Source organism: Pavona decussata, unplaced genomic scaffold (genome assembly GCF_977016875.1).
Source record: "Pavona decussata unplaced genomic scaffold, jaPavDecu1.1 SCAFFOLD_222, whole genome shotgun sequence".
Taxonomy (NCBI): Eukaryota; Metazoa; Cnidaria; class Anthozoa; order Scleractinia; family Agariciidae; genus Pavona; species Pavona decussata.
Genome location: NW_028145627.1, coordinates 38,450 through 57,332, shown reverse-complemented (window position 1 = coordinate 57,332; position 18,883 = coordinate 38,450). Strand labels below are relative to the sequence as shown.

General features: G+C 37.9%; 1 protein-coding gene across 1 annotated transcript; it reads left to right on the top strand.

Annotated features, from left to right (window-relative positions):
• Positions 1-10,503: 10,503 nt before the first annotated feature.
• Positions 10,504-14,396, top strand: LOC146459273 (uncharacterized). Its single transcript, XM_085089702.1, has 4 exons — positions 10,504-11,376; positions 12,104-12,151; positions 12,708-12,882; positions 13,049-14,396. Exons 1-4 carry the CDS (start codon positions 10,504-10,506, stop codon positions 13,147-13,149), a joined length of 1,197 nt encoding a protein of 398 aa, XP_084945828.1. The 3' UTR covers positions 13,150-14,396.
• The last annotated feature ends 4,487 nt before the right edge of the window (positions 14,397-18,883 follow it).

The window sequence follows — 18,883 nt, the reverse complement described above, 5'->3', positions numbered from 1 at the left end:
GTAACAACGAGGATCTTTCCTCTATTTGATCTTTCATACACAGTTAAAGATATATGTTTCAAATATTTTCATTTATTTATTCATCCTTTACGGCTATATTACGAACCCATGATATGAAAAGTTCCCATTTGGCTTGATAGCTCAGTTAGTAGAGCACTGCACCGCCATCGCAAGGGTTATGGGTTCGAATCCCGCTAAAACCTGCATTTTTTAAGCTTTCTTTTCGAAACTGCTTAAGTTGCGTAGTAATTGTTTGGTGCTTTCTTCTATTTGGTCTTTTATCCGCAGTTCAAAATATATGTTTCAAACATTTACATTTATTTATTCATCCTTACGGGTATATTACGAAGCCACGATATGAAAAGCTCCCATTTGGCTTGATAGCTTATTTGTTAGAGCACTGCCGAGGGTTATGTGTGCGAATCCAGTTCAAGCCTGATTTTTTTTTGTTAGGCTTTCTTTTCGACACTGCTTAAGTTGCATAGTAACTGCGTGGATCTTTCTTCTATTTGATATTTCATCCACAGCTCAAAATATATCTTTCAAATATTTACATTTATTTATTCATCCTTTAAGGCTATATTACAAACTCAAAATATGACCAGCTCCCAGTTGGATTGATAGCTTGGTTGGTAGAGCATTGCACCGGCATCGCAAAGGTTATGGGTTCGAATCCCGTTCGAGCCTGAAATTTTTTCAGTTTTATTTTTCGAAACTGCTTAAGTTGCGTAGTAACTACGAGGATCTTTCTTCTATTTGATCTTTCATCCGCAGTTCAAAATATATCTATCAAATATTTAAATTTATTTATTCATCCTTTAAGGCTATATTACAAACTCAAAATATGACCAGCTCCCAGTTGGATTGATAGCTTAGTTGGTAGAGCATTGCACCGGCATCGCAAGGGTTATGGGTTCGAATCCCGCTAAAACCTGAATTTTTTTCAGGCTTTCTTTTCGAAACTACTTAAGTTGCGTTGTTACTGCGAGGATCCTTCCTCTATTTGATCTTTCATCCGCAGTTCAAAATATATGTTTCAAATATTTACATTTATTTATTCATCCTTTACGGGTATATTACGAACCCACGATATGAAAAGCACCCATTTGGCTTGATAGCTCATTTGTTAGAGCACTGCACCGGCATCGCAAGGGTTATGAGTTCGAATTCCGCTAAAACCTGCATTTTTTAAGCTTTATTTTCGAAACTGCTTAAGTTGCGTAGTAACTGCAGGAGCTTTCTCCTATTTGATCTTTCATCCGCAGTTCAAAATATATGTTTCAAACATTTACATTTATTTATTCATCCTTACGGGTATATTACGAAGCCACGATATGAAAAGCTCCCATTTGGCTTGATAGCTTATTTGTTAGAGCACTGCACCGGCATCGCAAGGGTTATGTGTGCGAATCCAGTTCAAGCCTGATTTTTTTTTTGTTAGGCTTTCTTTTCGACACTGCTTAAGTTGCATAGTAACTGCGTGGATCTTTCTTCTATTTGATATTTCATCCGCAGTTCAAAATATATCTATCAAATATTTACATTTATGTATTCATCCTTTAAGGCTATATTACGAACTCAAAATATGACCAGCTCCCAGTTGGATTGATAGCTTGGTTGGTAGAGCATTGCACCGGCATCGCAAAGGTTATGGGTTCGAATCCCGTTCGAGCCTGAAATTTTTTCAGTTTTATTTTTCGAAACTGCTTAAGTTGCGTAGTAACTACGAGGATCTTTCTTCTATTTGATCTTTCATCCGCAGTTCAAAATATATCTATCAAATATTTAAATTTATTTATTCATCCTTTAAGGCTATATTACAAACTCAAAATATGACCAGCTCCCAGTTGGATTGATAGCTTAGTTGGTAGAGCATTGCACCGGCATCGCAAGGGTTATGGGTTCGAATCCCGCTAAAACCTGAATTTTTTTCAGGCTTTCTTTTCGAAACTACTTAAGTTGCGTAGTTACTGCGAGGATCCTTCCTCTATTTGATCTTTCATCCGCAGTTCAAAATATATGTTTCAAATATTTACATTTATTTATTCATCCTTTACGGGTATATTACGAACCCACGATATGAAAAGCACCCATTTGGCTTGATAGCTCATTTGTTAGAGCACTGCACCGGCATCGCAAGGGTTATGAGTTCGAATTCCGCTAAAACCTGCATTTTTTAAGCTTTATTTTCGAAACTGCTTAAGTTGCGTAGTAACTGCAGGAGCTTTCTCCTATTTGATCTTTCATCCGCAGTTCAAAATATATGTTTCAAACATTTACATTTATTTATTCATCCTTACGGGTATATTACGAAGCCACGATATGAAAAGCTCCCATTTGGCTTGATAGCTTATTTGTTAGAGCACTGCACCGGCATCGCAAGGGTTATGTGTGCGAATCCAGTTCAAGCCTGATTTTTTTTTTGTTAGGCTTTCTTTTCGACACTGCTTAAGTTGCATAGTAACTGCGTGGATCTTTCTTCTATTTGATATTTCATCCGCAGTTCAAAATATATCTATCAAATATTTACATTTATTTATTCATCCTTTAAGGCTATATTACGAACTCAAAATATGACCAGCTCCCAGTTGGATTGATAGCTTGGTTGGTAGAGCATTGCACCGGCATCGCAAGGGTTATGGGTTCGAATCCCGTTCGAGCCTGAAATTTTTTCAGTTTTATTTTTCGAAACTGCTTAAGTTGCGTGGTAACTACGAGGATCTTTCTTCTATTTGATCTTTCATTCGCAGTTCAAAATATATCTATCAAATATTTAAATTTATTTATTCATCCTTTAAGGCTATATTACAAACTCAAAATATGACCAGCTCCCAGTTGGATTGATAGCTTAGTTGGTAGAGCATTGCACCGGCATCGCAAGGGTTATGGGTTCGAATCCCGTTCAAGTCTGAAATTTTTTCAGTTTTTTTTCGCAACTGCTTAAGTTGTGTAGTAACTGCGAGGATCTTTCCTCTATTTGATCTTTCATACACAGTTAAAGATATATGTTTCAAATATTTTCATTTATTTATTCATCCTTTACGGCTATATTACGAACCCATGATATGAAAAGTTCCCATTTGGCTTGATAGCTCAGTTAGTAGAGCACTGCACCACCATCGCAAGGGTTATGGGTTCGAATCCCGCTAAAACCTGCATTTTTTAAGCTTTCTTTTCGAAACTGCTTAAGTTGCGTAGTAATTGCTTGGTGCTTTCTTCTATTTGGTCTTTTATCCGCAGTTCAAAATATATTTTTCAAATATTTACATGAATTTATTCATCCTTCACGGGTATATTACGAACCCACGATATGAAAAGCACCCTTTGGCTTGATAGCTCATTTATTAGTGCACTGCATCGGCATCGCAAGGGTTATGTGTGCGAATCCCGTTAAAACCTGCATTTTTTTTTCAGGCTTTCTTTTCGCAACTGCTTAAGTTGCGTAGTAACTGCGAGGATATTTTTTTTATTTGATCTTTCATCCGCAGTTCAAAATATATGTTTTATATATTTACATTTATTTTTTCATCCCTTAAGGCTATATTACAAACTCAAAATATGACCAGCTCCCAGTTGGCTTGATAGCTCATTTGTTAGAGCACTGCACCGGCATCGCAGAGGTCATGGGCTCGAATCCCGTTCAAACCTGAATTTTTTTCAGGCTTTCTTTTCGAAACTACTTAAGTTGCGTAGTTACTGCGAGCATCTTTCCTCTATTTGATCTTTCATCCGCAGTTAAAAATATATGTTTCAAATATTTACATTTATTTATTCATCCTTTAAGGCTATAATACACACTCAAAATATGACCAGCTCCCAGTTGGATTGATAGCTTGGTTGGTAGAGCATTGCACCGGCATCGCAGGGGTTATGGGTTCGAATCCCTTTCAAGAATAATTTTTTTTTCAGGCTTTCTTATCGCAACTCCTTAAGTTGCGTAGTAACTGCAAGGATCTTTCGTCTATTTGATCTTTCATCCGCAGTTAAAAATATATGTTTTAAATATTTACATTTTTTTTATTCATCCTTTACGGCTATATTAAGAACTCACAATATGACCAGCTCCCAGTTGGCTTTATAGCCTAGTTGGTAGAGTCCTGCACCTGCATCGCGAGGATCTTTCTTCTCTTTGACCTGTCATATATCACCGCAAAAAAAGCCGAGTAATAGCACCTCAAAATATTGAGTAAAACGTTGATTCCACAATGCCTAAAAATAATGAGTAAACTGAAGTATGAATGTTGAGTAAAATCTTCTCAATGGTGTGAGTAGAAAGTACTAATGCGTGAGTAAAATAACTCACACATGAGTAAACTTTACTAAATACATTGAGTAAAAGCACAAATGTTGAGTAAAGCGTACTCAACATTGTGAGTAGAAATTACTCAGGTGAGAGTAAAATAACTTACTTTTGAGTAGAATTTACTCGAAATAATGAGTATAAGCACTCGAGCCAATTGAATCCACAATGACTCATTATTTTGAGTAAACTGACAGTTTGCTCAAGGTTTGAGTAAAAGGAACTCAATATACGGTTTTAAGACAACTCACAAAATTGCATCCTGGTTTACTCTTTTAATGATGAAACGTGACTCATATTTACGCGGGATGCCCTGAGGGGGCATACCGTGTCTAAAAACGGGACGATTTCTTTTTTTTTCTTCGTCGTAGCTACAAATCGCCACATTAATTTATTCATTAAACTCTCCCCTCTCCTACTCGGGATGTATTCTTCTGATTGTCTTCAACAACAGCCCGCCAATCAAAATCCATTCTTGTCGCTTATATCGCGAGGGAGGGGACCCAGTCACCCCTACCTGTGTGACGTCAATGCATCATTTGATCTATTTATTAAAGACAGATTAAATTGTCGCGCATATTGTCTTAACATGTTGTGGACTCAAGTGTGCCGTTTTCAAACGGAAATTTCACCATTTTGAAGCCGTAAATCGAAAGAATAACTTCTAAGAAGCACCCGACACGTAAAACGGTGGAAATTGGTGAGTTCTTAGCGAAGGAATCGTGCTTTGTTTGACAGTCTTAGATCAAACACGCGAGACTGAAAAGAGGTCATTGAGAAGCTTACGTTATCGTAATGGAATTTCACGAATTTCCGCTGATAGTCTGAGTCGCGTAACACAAGGGAAGCAACGTAACGCGATCGTCGTGACTCAAACTATTCCATTAGCAAGGACAGTTTTATAAATCGGCGAAGCATACAGTTGGAATAAATGAATCAGCCCCAGCATCACGCGTTATGCCAGTATAACAGGCATCTTGTTAAGAGTAAAATTATCCTCACATCACTATCTGAATAGCGTACTCCATGTGAATGACATATGAATGACATGTGGTTGCAAAATGTTTCATTTAACCTTTAAAAAATTTTGTTAACTGACTTGAATAAAATTAATCTTGATATATATCTGAGCTGATTTTCCAAAAGGTGGCCACAAACTCAAAGGGCCACATCTAGCGGTTACCCCTTCCCTAACACCCACCACTGGGTGGACTTCTGCTTGAGCTACTCCAGAATACACTGGACAGTGAGAGGCTGCCTGACATTGATCCTTCACCCTAAAAGAAACCGACATGTTCTTTAGAGACCACAAAAAGAAGTCTCCTTGACTGGAGAATGGCAAATCAAAAAAATTCAGTCGGGTCAACTGAAAACTTTGAGCTGAAAACTATAGCCACCTTTTGGAAAATCAGCTCAGATAGCAAGCCCAAATTAGCCGGCTTGATGCAAATTGCCTCTGGCTGGTGTCAATGCCCAGGGAAAGCAGTCAGCTGTAGCTAGGGGTAGCTACTGGAAAAATATTACCCTTTGCTATCTGAGCTGATTTTCCAAAAGGTTGCCACAAACTCAAAGGGCCACATCTAGCGGTTACCCCTCCCCTAACACCGACCGCTGGCTGGACTTCTGCTTGAGCTACCCCAGAATACACTGGACAGTGAGAGGCTGCCTGACATTGATCTTTCACCCTAAAAGAAACCGACATGTTCTTTAGAGACCACAAAAAAAAGTCTCCTTGACTGGAGAATGGCAAATCAAAAAAATTCAGTGGGGTCAACACAACAAGCCAATTCATACCCACCCCTCCCCCCCTCCAGCTTTGCACTCCTGACCCCTCTAATGGCATCGGTTGCCAAGGTCAGATCGTGGCCTGTTTGATGGCATAGCAGGTGACGCCCCCCCCCCCCCCCCCTCAAATTTATTCCAGCGCAAGGCGTCGAAGTTTCTTGGCTGTTTTTCGTCTGCCTTTGAGCTGAAAACTATAGGCACCTTTTGGAAAATCAGCTCAGATATACACGTATAGTTTTTATATTATGGTATTTTAAAACTTGCTTTTTACTATAAAGAGTGTACAGTCGACTCCCGATAACTCGAACCTTCAAGGGAAATTGAAAAAGGTTCGAGTTTTCGGGAGTTCGAGTTATCGAGGGTAAAATTATATAGAAAATGACCTGAAGGGAAAGGAAAATTGGTTCGAGTTAGCGCGAGGTTCGAGTTAGCGAGGGTTCGAGTTATCGGGAGTCGACTGTAGCCTGTTTACTGTTCTGTATGTAAAATGGAAAATGTGTAATTTATAACTATAATGAATAACAAAACCAACAAGCAACAAACATAAGCATACGATTTTAAGCCAGGTGAAAACAGGCCTAACATAAGCAAATGTTTCCACTTGACGTAAAACGTTGTTGAGCGTATGCTTACGCTTATTAAATAGCTAGTGAAAACCAGGGTTAATGTTTCAAAGTCTTCTGAAATGCAAAAGAGTACAAATGTCTCTTTATTTCCATTATGTCAAAACGAAAAATGGCTTGCCTTTAAGGAGCACTATATAATATTGAGGGTGCTTTAGTGCAAATTTAGTGTATTCATGGTGCCACTGAGTGCGTGCAAGCAATTCAAAACAAAACTTTGATTATCGCAAATTGAAGTTCCTTTCTCTGCAGATTAAGTTTGGCTCTATTATAAAACAAATAAACAAGCCATACCTGTGCTTTGTTCTGTTTTAAGGCACAGAAGTAGGGAGAAACATTTGTCACTCTTTGTATCACCCTTCACGTCTTTCATGCTCTCGTCAATTCCTTGCATGCTTAATTTATAACCGCAGAGAAAAGCACTGCATGGAAAAGTCCACGTGCAAGGAGATAACTTATAGTTTGTCAAAGTGTAATTGAGTTGGCTGGTGGCGAGGTGGTTTCGTGGTGGCGAGTTGGTTGGTGGCGAGACTCCCTAGTGGCGAGGTGACCGGATACCGTAACTTCTTGCACGCATAAAGCTGACCTGGTTCAATTTTTAGATCAATAAAGCTTCAGTATCTGGCAAAGACAAAAGTTAAGTAGCATGTCATATCTGGGCCCTGCTAGACCACTGTTGTCAGTTATATGGAGAGTTAGCTACACTTTGACAAACTGTCAATTTCATTAACAAACGTGATGACAGAAGCCAGTAGCTTCTTGCCATCATGAATTTGCAAAATACATTTTTGCAAATGCAAAAACATGTTCTTTAACCCAGCAGGCTTATTAAACATGAAAACATAATAGCAGCTTATCAACCCAAGAGTTGCCTCGACAAGGCTGCCTGTAAATGAACATAGTAGCTTCATATCAGCAGCCAAATGCAGCTCTTGATCACGTGAATCCAGGTGGCCCTTCAGTATGATAAATGGGAAAGGCTCCTCCCTGTCCAGAGCAACCTGTTTGGCGGTCATGTCACTTTCATCCTATAACACAAACAAAAATAACAGTTGTAAGTTTTCCCTCCTTTTTGATGAACAGTTTATGATTATAGTCTATTTTGAACTCCATTCATCGCAGCTCTAAGCCAGTGATAGTGTTGATACAGAACATTAGTATAAACAAATAATACATGTGTTACACATTTGAAAGGTTAATTCAGAGCATAACCAGCTTAATGACATTATGAGATAACATGAATATATCAGAAATCATATATGCGAGCTGCGGATATGAAATCAATGAAAGAAATGATCCTCACAGTGATATGTGAATTAATGACATTGTGATTTAGCCTGAAAAAGATTTTTCTGGGATCTCTAAGAGAGATTTTGTTCACTCAGATATCAAAATATTACTTACATATCCAGTCCCAACAGATTTATCTTTGAGGAATGGGTACGTCTTCACAATGAGCTGGGATATTTCAGTCAGCTGATTTCTTGTTGGATAACTGAAACAAATGTAATAATTGATAATTTTCCTCGCACTATTTTGAAGTGGTTAAGTTGAAGGAGGGGGGGCATAGAGAGTTGACCAAAACTGCTTTTGCGAGAAAAAGTAGGGAAATACCGAAATACCGCGGTGAAAAAAGTGAAATACCAAAAACGCAATAAATGTCAGTTATTGTTTGACTGGGGTTTAAATCGGTGATTTCAAGGACATGGTAATCAAATGGCTGGTAAGCAAATTTCGATGGAATGTGGTAGTGGCACTACTACATTCCATCGAAATTTGAAGTAAGACTGGAAAACATTGAGTGTTCCCTGGAATCAAAGAACCGAAATATATAAGCAGGGTGCAAGCATGTTTAAACACTTCTATCGGGAATGCCGTAATAAATGCAGAAAAATGTGGTGTATTCTACAAGGCGGATACCACTCTTACTTCCTTTCTACAACTTGCTTCTCCACCTAGCTTATTGAAGGAGAGAGAGCTCGTGCCAACCCTGCTGTCATTTTTTTTTACAAGGAACGTATTTTTGGTATAAAACAGAACTAGTTTGTTCTGATGGATATGGAATATTAAATATATATTTAAGAAACACTTTGATGAGGTAGAATGTTTCCCACCTTTATTCCAAATTCCAACTAAAAGCTGTCTTTAATAGCTAGTATGGAGGTTAAGATTGGTTGCCCTGTGATACGACTAATTTGAGGCTGCATTGCGACTCCGCGGGACAAATGTACGAGACTTCGCGTTCGGTTCCCACGGCCGTAAATGCTTATTGTTTATATTTTTTAAATGAGTCTAGTATGCAGTCAGTCAATTTACATAAAACGAACCTGAACCGATGGGAACAACAGCGTTATGCAGCTCAAAAATGCCTTGTGGCATCTTGGCAGTTACTCGTCGGGTTTGGATATTACCCTTTCGTTGTCCCTTATGAGCGACTTGGGTGGCAACACATAGTCCGCTTTCGGCTGGTCCAGTCTGTTGTAAGGTTCTTGCGATGTCTGGGGCAAACAGTCATTCCTCTCTTCTCATCTTCAGGGACATCAAATTGACCTGCTCTGTTAAGAATCAAATCGGCTTCGGAGATCTTTGAACCCGTCGCGCCACACTTGCTTCCCAAACCAAGACTGACGAGATGCGATTCAATATTTCGTGTACAGGATAGCAAGGGACAAATCCTCAAACCAACACCTTCGGCGCTACAAGGCGAATCCACAGACCAGAAAAAGCACCTCAGATCCATGTCATCCATGGCCCAATGCTATACAGAAGAAGCTAGAAGAAAGATTGGTTCAGTAATTCACAGGTATTTGTCGCTGTTTTTATACTAATTAACAAATATCAACAACAGAATGACTCCAAGACTTAATCTAGAAGGGAAAAGCTTGTTGTTGTCACCAAGTTTAAAATGCAAATGTAAAAAGAAACGAGAAATGTGTTCTGTTTATGATCACTTTCGACAATAGGCCTTATCACGGTTTCGACGCCATTTTGACGGGTAGGCAAACAGGCTTGAAATAACAGTGTTTGTATGGAAATCCGATGTCAAATAATTTTCATAAAACATCGCTTCTGAAAAATTCATGAATTGGAAACTTTTAGCACTAGGAAAAGGATTTTAGGAACGAAATTGGAGGGATGTAGCTGTGACAGAAAGCGTCCAGTCGTGTTTTGAACTTTCCATACATTTCCCTGTATTTTTTCCCGCGAACTATTTTTAGTAGCAGCTCACGGCTGGTTCGCTATACAGACAAATGTATGTAACGACAGCGGCTCTCTCTTATTTTGGAGACAAGCGTGGGGATCTTGTTTACAAAGAAATGCAGAAAAAGTTCTCCCATACCTGTAAAATGTGCCGCCTTTGTATCAACCAGTGGAAAGTATCCGTAATCACACTGTGTGAATCTTTCATCTGCACAAGTCCGTTAACACCGTCCCTTTTGAGGCTAATTTTAACTGTGATCTCGCTCTCTTAATCATTTATCCTTATCCTTATCGCTCTCTTAATCCTTTATCCTTAAATCACAGTCTTTCTCAGCTGACCTCGTGTTTACGTTTACGATTTTTGAGTTTGCCGCGTTCACTTCTGAAATTCGACATAGTGGCTCACAAATACAGCAATTTTCCGTCAAATTTATAACGATTATCGGCGTCGTTTTTCGAATGAAAACACGAGAAAGTAGAGACGTTCAACCGTGAATGACCGGAAGTGAGCAAACGTAGGTTGCTTTTACCGTTAAAGGAAAGCCAGTTCTTCGCTGCCTTCTCCTTCGTTTATCCGCCATGTTTGGAATCAAAATGAAGCTTAGAAACCAGGCTTCAACTTCGGATGAGGAATGGGGAACAGTAGTTAAAGTGCCACTAGCTACGATCAAAGTTTTGCACCTTTTTTTTTCTTCAACTTTGGAATGTAGAAGTGATAAATACTTACCACGCCAAATTTTACATCGAAATTCCAACGGGAAGACCAGTTATTTTACACGCGAAGTCCAGCTTCGCCGTGCCGCCTTTACTCGAACGAAAAATGGCCGTGAACCACATAGAGAGCTAGATCTAGTTGCACCGAGAAGAATAAGACGTGCAAAGTTGCAGAATGTTGTTCAGCAGAACAGAGTCAGTGCCAGTGTACAAGCGCGCAACACTCACAACCACATCACCCTCAAAGAACCTCGCACAAACCAACTGTCAACTACATCTGCAGCGTCATCCAATACATCGTCATTTGCCCCGTTTATGCCATCACCCCCACAGCAATGCATCACCATTCTTGATGATCAGCCAATCACACCAGCACCAACCACACCAACAATAGTCAGACCACCATTTACCCCCTCAATACCATCATGTATGACATCAGCAACTCCAACAAGAAAACCAGCTTTTACTGCATTATCCACACCATCTTTTACGGCAATGAACAGCATTACTCCATGTACCGCGCTACCTCGACCACCATTTTCAGACCCCCATTCACAATCAGGAACACCAGAGGTTGGGTCAGAGTTCAGATCTTTCATGGCTGATCTTTGGGAGGAAGGTCCTTATGAAGGGAGTAGTGAATGGAAATCATTCACATCTCACTTCACGCAGGAGTTTGAATTGCTGAAGGGAGAGGTTGATAACCTCAGGAGTGAGGTCAGAAACCTCAAAAAGTCAATAAAAGATTTAAAGGTAAGCCTAAAACTCAAATTCCACTTATCCTTTCACTGATTTAGTAAACTGGTGATACACTGTACAATGTGGCCCAACTTTAGCTACATTCATTTTATGCAGACTACAGGCACTTTTCTGTGATCTTTTATAAAACTGCATTCATGTGAAGCTAACCACACTCTACACACACTGTTGTCAGGATTCATGCTACTTCTTGAAGTCCTTGAAAAGCTCTGAAATTTAAATTTAGATTTCAAGGGCACTTAAAAGAATTTATATATATATCCCTCGATATAATTGGGGACCGATTATATCCAGGGAAGCTTTTTTTAAAGTTGATTTTCATGACCAATGAAAACATTTTGAAACAGTGCAAGACAAAGTAACCTTATCTTGAATACTCCTTGAAAACTTAGTTTTAAGTGCTTGGGTACTCCTTGAATACTCCTTGAATTTTATGTCCAAAAAACAGCACAGACTATTGTATTGTTCTGGGCAATTGTTTCCATCTCACTCGCTTAAGAACCTAAAGCTCCTTCACATTATGCTTAAGTTACACTTGTTGTAAGAAATGATACATCATTCGGTATCTTTGCATCATTACAAAAATGACTCTAATAATATTATTATTGGCATCTGTTCTGAGAGCAAACCACAGACACTGCAACAATTATAACACTTGGTTTAGTGAATGGTTTCAAAATGAAAACAATGTTGTCTTTTGCTTATTTTTCTCTCTATTTAGGCAAACCCTACTCCTGGCCAGGATCCACAAGGCCAACAAACTCAAGAGGTAATCAAAAATATTTATTGTCAATGCATGTAAAGCAATTATTTAAATTGGCAAAATTTTCAACTGAAACATGCCAAACTTGCGTTCTTTAAAATGAAATGTAGAAGGTTATGTTCTTGAACCATTTTCTTTCTTTCTTTCTTTCTTTCTTTCTTTCTTTCTTTCTTTCTTTCTTTCTTCCTTTCTTTCTTCTATTTATATTGTATAATGAAGAGCAGGGATGACACAGTGGTGAAAACACATGCCCTCCACTAGTGTGGCTAGGTTCATTTCCCAGCGTTGACGCCAAATGTGGACTGAGTTTGTTGTTGCTTCTTGTGCCTGATCCAAGGGTTACTGACTCCGCATACTCCAGTTTGCCTCCCTCCCAAAAACTGACATTTCCAAACTTCAATTTGAATAGGAAACTGTGGATGTGCCACTGGATTCCCATTTATTATTTATTAATATTTCATGATCTAATATTCATTTTCGACCATTACGTTTCTATCGTGACAGCTGAAACCTAACCTAGTCAGCATAACATTGATGTGGTTTTTTTTTTCCTCACCTGCAGAATCAATTGTTGCAGATGATTAAGAACACGACGAAACCCCTTGAGGGCTTGAAGGTCTTACTATTCCATCTGTACAGTTCAGAAGAAGTAAGACTCTCATTCCTCAAGGGGCGTACAACTGTGACTGGAGGTGAAAGTGTGGGCCTCCAGAGACAAAAACTGGACCTCATCTACTGTAAGTTCTGGCACTTAATGAGTCTTTAAGTGGTGTACAATATAATAATACTCTTTTAAGTTTACCACTTAAAGGCTTAAGGTCTGCCGAAGACCCACTTAAATCCTATACTTAATGACCCATTGTTCGGATTAGCTTTAAGTTGTTCTTTGTTTTGCAATTTCAGATGTCATGGAGCAAAGATACCAAGCCGAAAGAGGCATAGTAGATAATCTTATCAGAGGCCAGCAACGCAAACTGCGTGAACAGTTTAAAAAACTGAACTGAGCAGCTAAGTTTAAATAATTTGTATTCTTCTCTTGTATTTACACAATAACACATTTTTCAATGATTTGACAGTTTAATTTTAAAATCAACTTTTCCAGTTTTAATTATTTATCGCACAAATTTTTGAATCAGTCAATATTGTGAGTTTCATGAAAATGTTAAGAAATCTCTGGTTCACGCAAAGCCCAGTGTAAGTCATTCAATTCTCCAGTGAGAAGGTGCTTGTAATTTACTTTATGCATCAGGTTTATGTCTAATATTACATGATTTATATATCAAATTTCACTTTTTTGTTTTGAAGGCTGTTTTCTCAATGTGTGCACACATTTTAATGATTTTGTTTCCAATAGTTTCAAACAACGATGACATTCTAGTTTTTGTCAAGTTTTTGTTTTAATTCCTTACCAGTATGAAGGATTGGATTTGTTCAAAGGTTTCACAATTATCAGTATGTTTTTTTCCTGTAATATCATTTTATATATTTTTCATGATATCGTGCTGCAGAATGTTTTTAAAATGCATGAAGATGATGTTTATGTGTAGTTTCAGTAAATTTCATAATAAAATTGACATGTAAATGACAAATTATAAGATGCTTTTAAATAAAAATCTTTGATAATGGTTCAATTAGATAAGCTATCCGTATTTTTTTTTTTTTTTTTTGAAAACAAGTAGGCATCAGTCTCCCGTAAAGGATATTCTGAGTCAACCCTGCCAGCCGCTTTTGTATTTTTGGTGACAGGGTTACAACTTCGGCAGGATTACTCAGTACGTCCCATTGGCACACAGAGTTACAAAACCATGATGTACTCAGTTAATGTCAAATAGGCACTGCCAGAATGTCAGTTTTACAACGTTTTTTAACCTCTAAATAAATGGCTTGGAATTTCTTAGAATTCTTAGGAATTACGCAAGGGCAATTTTATAAGAACTTGGAATGTCAAGGAATTTCTCGGAATTGACAGAAGTTTATCGATTTGATTAAAAATTCTTAGGAATTCCCAGGAATTCCAAGGGCCATTTCAAAAGAACTTGGAATCTCAAGGAATATCTAGTAATTGAGAAGTTTATTGATTTGACTAGGAATTCCTAGGAATACTTAGGAATTCCATGTCCGAATGTACCGTGAAAATTCACACCTTTGATTCCTAGGAATTCCTAAGAAATCTTAGGAATTCCTAAGAATTCCTTCCTAGGAAATCCTAGGATATTCCTAAGAAATCCTAGGAATTCCTAAATCTATCTCGCAAGGGATACGCGCACAACAACACGGCCTGCTTCCCAATGTTTGATCTCGCTGAAAGAAGGCACTTCTTTTTATATTAGTGGCTCAAGGGCCGTCTTTACAACGCACACGTATCGACCTCATGGTGGTTGTTTGAACATTTATAGTTCTGAAATATGCTCAAAAGGGGGTAATTTCTTCAGACAAATCGTCTTGTTGTACATCGCACCGAAGTACTAAAGAGATATCCTCTTGACGACTTCGAGGGAAACTCAAACGCAAGAACCGCCATACAATGCTACTGCCCTGAGGCCTACTTTTCCAGGGTATAAAGCAAGGGACTAAGTGAAGCGATTAGGCCAAGATAACTGATCGGAAATAAACTGTTTTCGTGAATGCGTGCAATGAAAACAGGTGGCGCGGAGTGGTGGTGTGTATATTTTGTCTATAACTCATTGTGATGCTTTGTTTGTCTAGTGTTCATTACGTCTACTTCCTATAAGTGTCATGCTTTGGTAAAATAAAAGTTCATAGATACTCCATTTTTTATATTTATAAGAAACTAACTGATTGTTTTATAATTTTGACAATCAAATGCCTCGATTTTTTCGAATGCTCTCTTCGTACAAAGCACCCAACATTTCTGAAAGACTTGTATGCCGACTGTAGAATGTACATCAAGGGGAGATTTTCGATCTGTATTAAATGAGCATGCCAATTGTAATTAAACTGATTGTGACATTGACATGAAAAATCCACTCTATATATTGAAACAATTACATACATACATACATACATACATACATACATACATACATACTTGTATTCTGGGTAGAATGTGTTTCGTAGAGCGCTCAATTCGTTTGATTGTAGAGCAATGTATAATTCTTGACAGAAGTTCAGGCTTCAGGAGTTTTCAACGTTTATTGCAGTTGTTACTTGTAACAGAGACGGGCTCTTTACTAAAACTGTGCCGTCTGGGGTTCAGCACAAATAGGAATAATTTGTCAGTACAATAAGCGGACAATGTATCTTCGGCTTCCAAATGCAGAAATTATTTGTACTAAAATTTATACGCATGTAATGTGACTAAAAACCACTGACCATATTAGTCAATCCCGGGTTCAGAGAAAGTGTGAGTTGAAGAACCATTTTGAGGCGAAGCCACACGGTATAGGGACTATAGAGATCATGGGAGAATACTACATCTGTTGAACTTGGTGAAGAGAGAACAGCAAAGCAAAAGTAGTGACTAACTTTTGTTATAGTGTTCGAATACCGAAAGCTTTCCAGAATATTTTTTTTTAAGAAAAATGAACGATGAAATCATCTTATTTTCATGAATTGCAACAAACCTCTCGATAAACGTTAACCATCGATTCCCTTTCCAAATACAAGCGAAGCCATAATTTGAACTGAAAAGTGTTGCTAGCAATTCAGTCCATCTTTAGGGAAAGTTTCTTTAGAAGTGTGAAGATTGTAACCGGCAAAACAGAAAGAAAAAAAAGAACAACTATTAGCACGGAAAAAGACACGGAAAATTGGCCCCTTTCCTATGTTAGGTCATTCAAATGAAAGCTACTGTGTCGTGGTTTAATGTGATGCCAATTCTGTTATGCTACAGGACAGCATGGTTCTAATTTTTGAGTTTGTGCATAGAATCGTTAAGTGCGAGACCATTTATTAATTAAGAATACAGCTAGGCTTGATGGTTCATTGGGAAATAAGTTACGTATAGATATCCCTCCTTTTAGGGTAAGAAAGTAGATAGAGCTATCGCTTTCTTTGCTTTTTGAATTCGGTTAGACTTGAAACTTGTAGCAAGGATTGGCGCTTCTTTTTAATAGCGCTCAGTACAATTGGAATAACTTGCCGGTGCAATTAGTGCACTGAATCTGTCTTTTAAGCACAGAAGAAGCTAAAAGTTTAATTGTTTTGTGTTTTCTATTTTTACATTTCATAGCAATGACCGTGATGTACAAAAAGTAATCAGACAATGCCGTGATCAGGCATAAAAAGTAAAACAATTGTAATAATAGTAATAAATATTCCATGCACTCGAGCCATCACGCAAATCAAAGGATGTCAAAAAGCTATAATACTGCCTTTATAAATTGTTCCCTGGAAATCAACAGGATAATCGTTCAGCCTTTCATTGGATTTATCGAACGGAGGCTTGTTCATGGAGGGCTGTGCGTGTTCCCTGTCTCGCCTAAATTGAACTCATGTTGATTTTTCTCGGTAAAGGTCGTCATACTGCAAAATTCCGCCAAACCGTACAAAGATCTCTCAAAGTTCTGTTCGATGAGCACTTATTCCCTACAAATGCCAAGCTTCTTCATTTTCAGGGTATGAAGTTAACGAAAATTTTATAATGCAATAAATACATATTCAGCATGTGGTGTTGTTTCGTGAGAATTGTGTTTTTAACATCACTAACCGCGGATTGCTATCTTAAAAAATTGACAGTTAATGGACCAAATGATGCTAATTCAATTCAACAAATGATACATTTTTGCTACTCGTTCATTGAAAAAGTGATTTTGAAGTCCTTTTGTCTGCTTTCAGTTGGCTACATATTTGCCATCCGTAAGGTAGTCAGAGTAACTTGTAACTTCAAATATGTCTTTCAAGTGCAGAAGAAGCCAACAGTTTTATTGTGCTGTGTTTCCTATTTTTACCATTTCATAGCCCTGATCGTGATGCATAAAAAGTAATAAGACAATGCCGTGATCAGGCATAAAAAGCAGACCAATTATCTAATAACAGTAATGTAAATATTCCATGCACTCGAGCAATCACGCGATCAGAGGACGTGAAGAAAACCATAATACTGTCTTTAAAAAATGTCTCACTAGATTTCAGCAGGACAATCGTACAGCCTTTCATTGAATTTATGGAAGGGAGATGTATTCGTGGAGGGCTGTAGTCCGTCCTGTCTCTTACAAATCATATGTAAGTGTCTCTTATTTTTTAAAGGAAAAAAAAACATAGCTATTACAAGATCGTTTTCAATTGTTTTTGATGGCAGTTCAGTTCTCTCCACAAATACCATTCTTCTTTAGTTTTTAGTGTATGCACGAATATCAGTTGTACGATGCAATAACCAAGTGGTGTAGTTTATTCAGAAACGTTTCGGCTTTGTAAGACTAGCAGCCAGCTGCAGATCTTTATCTGGACAAATTCAAAATTCAACAAATGAGAAAGTTTCCTGTCTATGTCACCAAGAGAAACTGCCAAAACTCGCTCTTTAAGAAAGGATCATTATTCTCAAAAGATCAAATTCCCATTTTCAAACCACATTTAATAATAAAATGTGTTAATATTAATAGATCCTTTAGATCACATGGGCATGTAGAAAGTGTTTAGGAAGAAAGTGCCACCACTGAATATTTATTTTCTCAATAGATTTCAATCTTAAGCTTTAGGAGAAGTTTAACTGGCAAACAAAAAAAATCTATTAGAAGAATTCTCCTGCTTCCATGAAGAGATATTGGTTTTTCTTTTGATTATTAAGCATTCCACGTGAAATGTTATTTCTAGGCCAATATCCCGATCAATTCTTACATGTTCTTACTAATTAAAGTTCCATTAACTGATAGCCTAAAATTTATCACATGCTAATTTGATTTTAACAACCAACATATTAGCCGAGCTCGGACTCAGCGAAAGTGTGAGTCGAAGAACCACTTTGAGGCGGATACACACAATAGAGGGAGGGTAGAGATCAAGGGAGAATACTACATCTGTTGAACTTCGTGAAGAGAGAACAGCAAAGCAAAAGTAGTAAGTAACTTTTCTTATAACTTTACGGATATGAAAAGCTTTTCGTAAAAATTTTCTTGAACCCCAATGGCTGATGAAATCGTATTACCTATTGCAACACTTCTCTAGCCTAAACGTTGACCATATATTTCCTTTCTAAATACACCCAAAGCAAATGTTTGAACTAAAGTGCTCTCCTGACGTTTCATTTTTTAAACAAAGTTCCTTTCCAAGAGTGAAGATTGCAAAGATAAAACAAGTTTTTGCGAGCAACAACATAAGACATGTTAAATTAGCCCTTTTCCTATTTTAGGTCATTCAAATGGAAGATATTTTGTATTGTCTGGCTCTTATCCTGTCCGTTATGCTACCGAGCAGGGTGGTTCTCATTTTTGAGTTTGCGGTGTTAGGCCATTGCTGTATTAAAATCAAGAAAACAGCTACATGTATGTTTGAGGTTTGTGGGAGAGAATGTCTGACCAGTGGTCCTCCCTTTTAGGGGCAGAAAGTAGATAAAGTTGGCTCTTTTTTAACTTTCAATTCAAGTAGAGTTGTTACTTTCAGCAAGGATTGGTACTAAAAACTGAGTTTTGGGGTTCACTACAATAGGGATAATTTGCCAGTGCAATAAATGGACCATGTGTTTTCCAAATACAGAAAAATGCAATAGTTTGATTCTATTGTGTTGCTTTCCTGGCATTTAGGTAGCGCTGAGTGTAATACTTGGAACGTAATAAGACATTG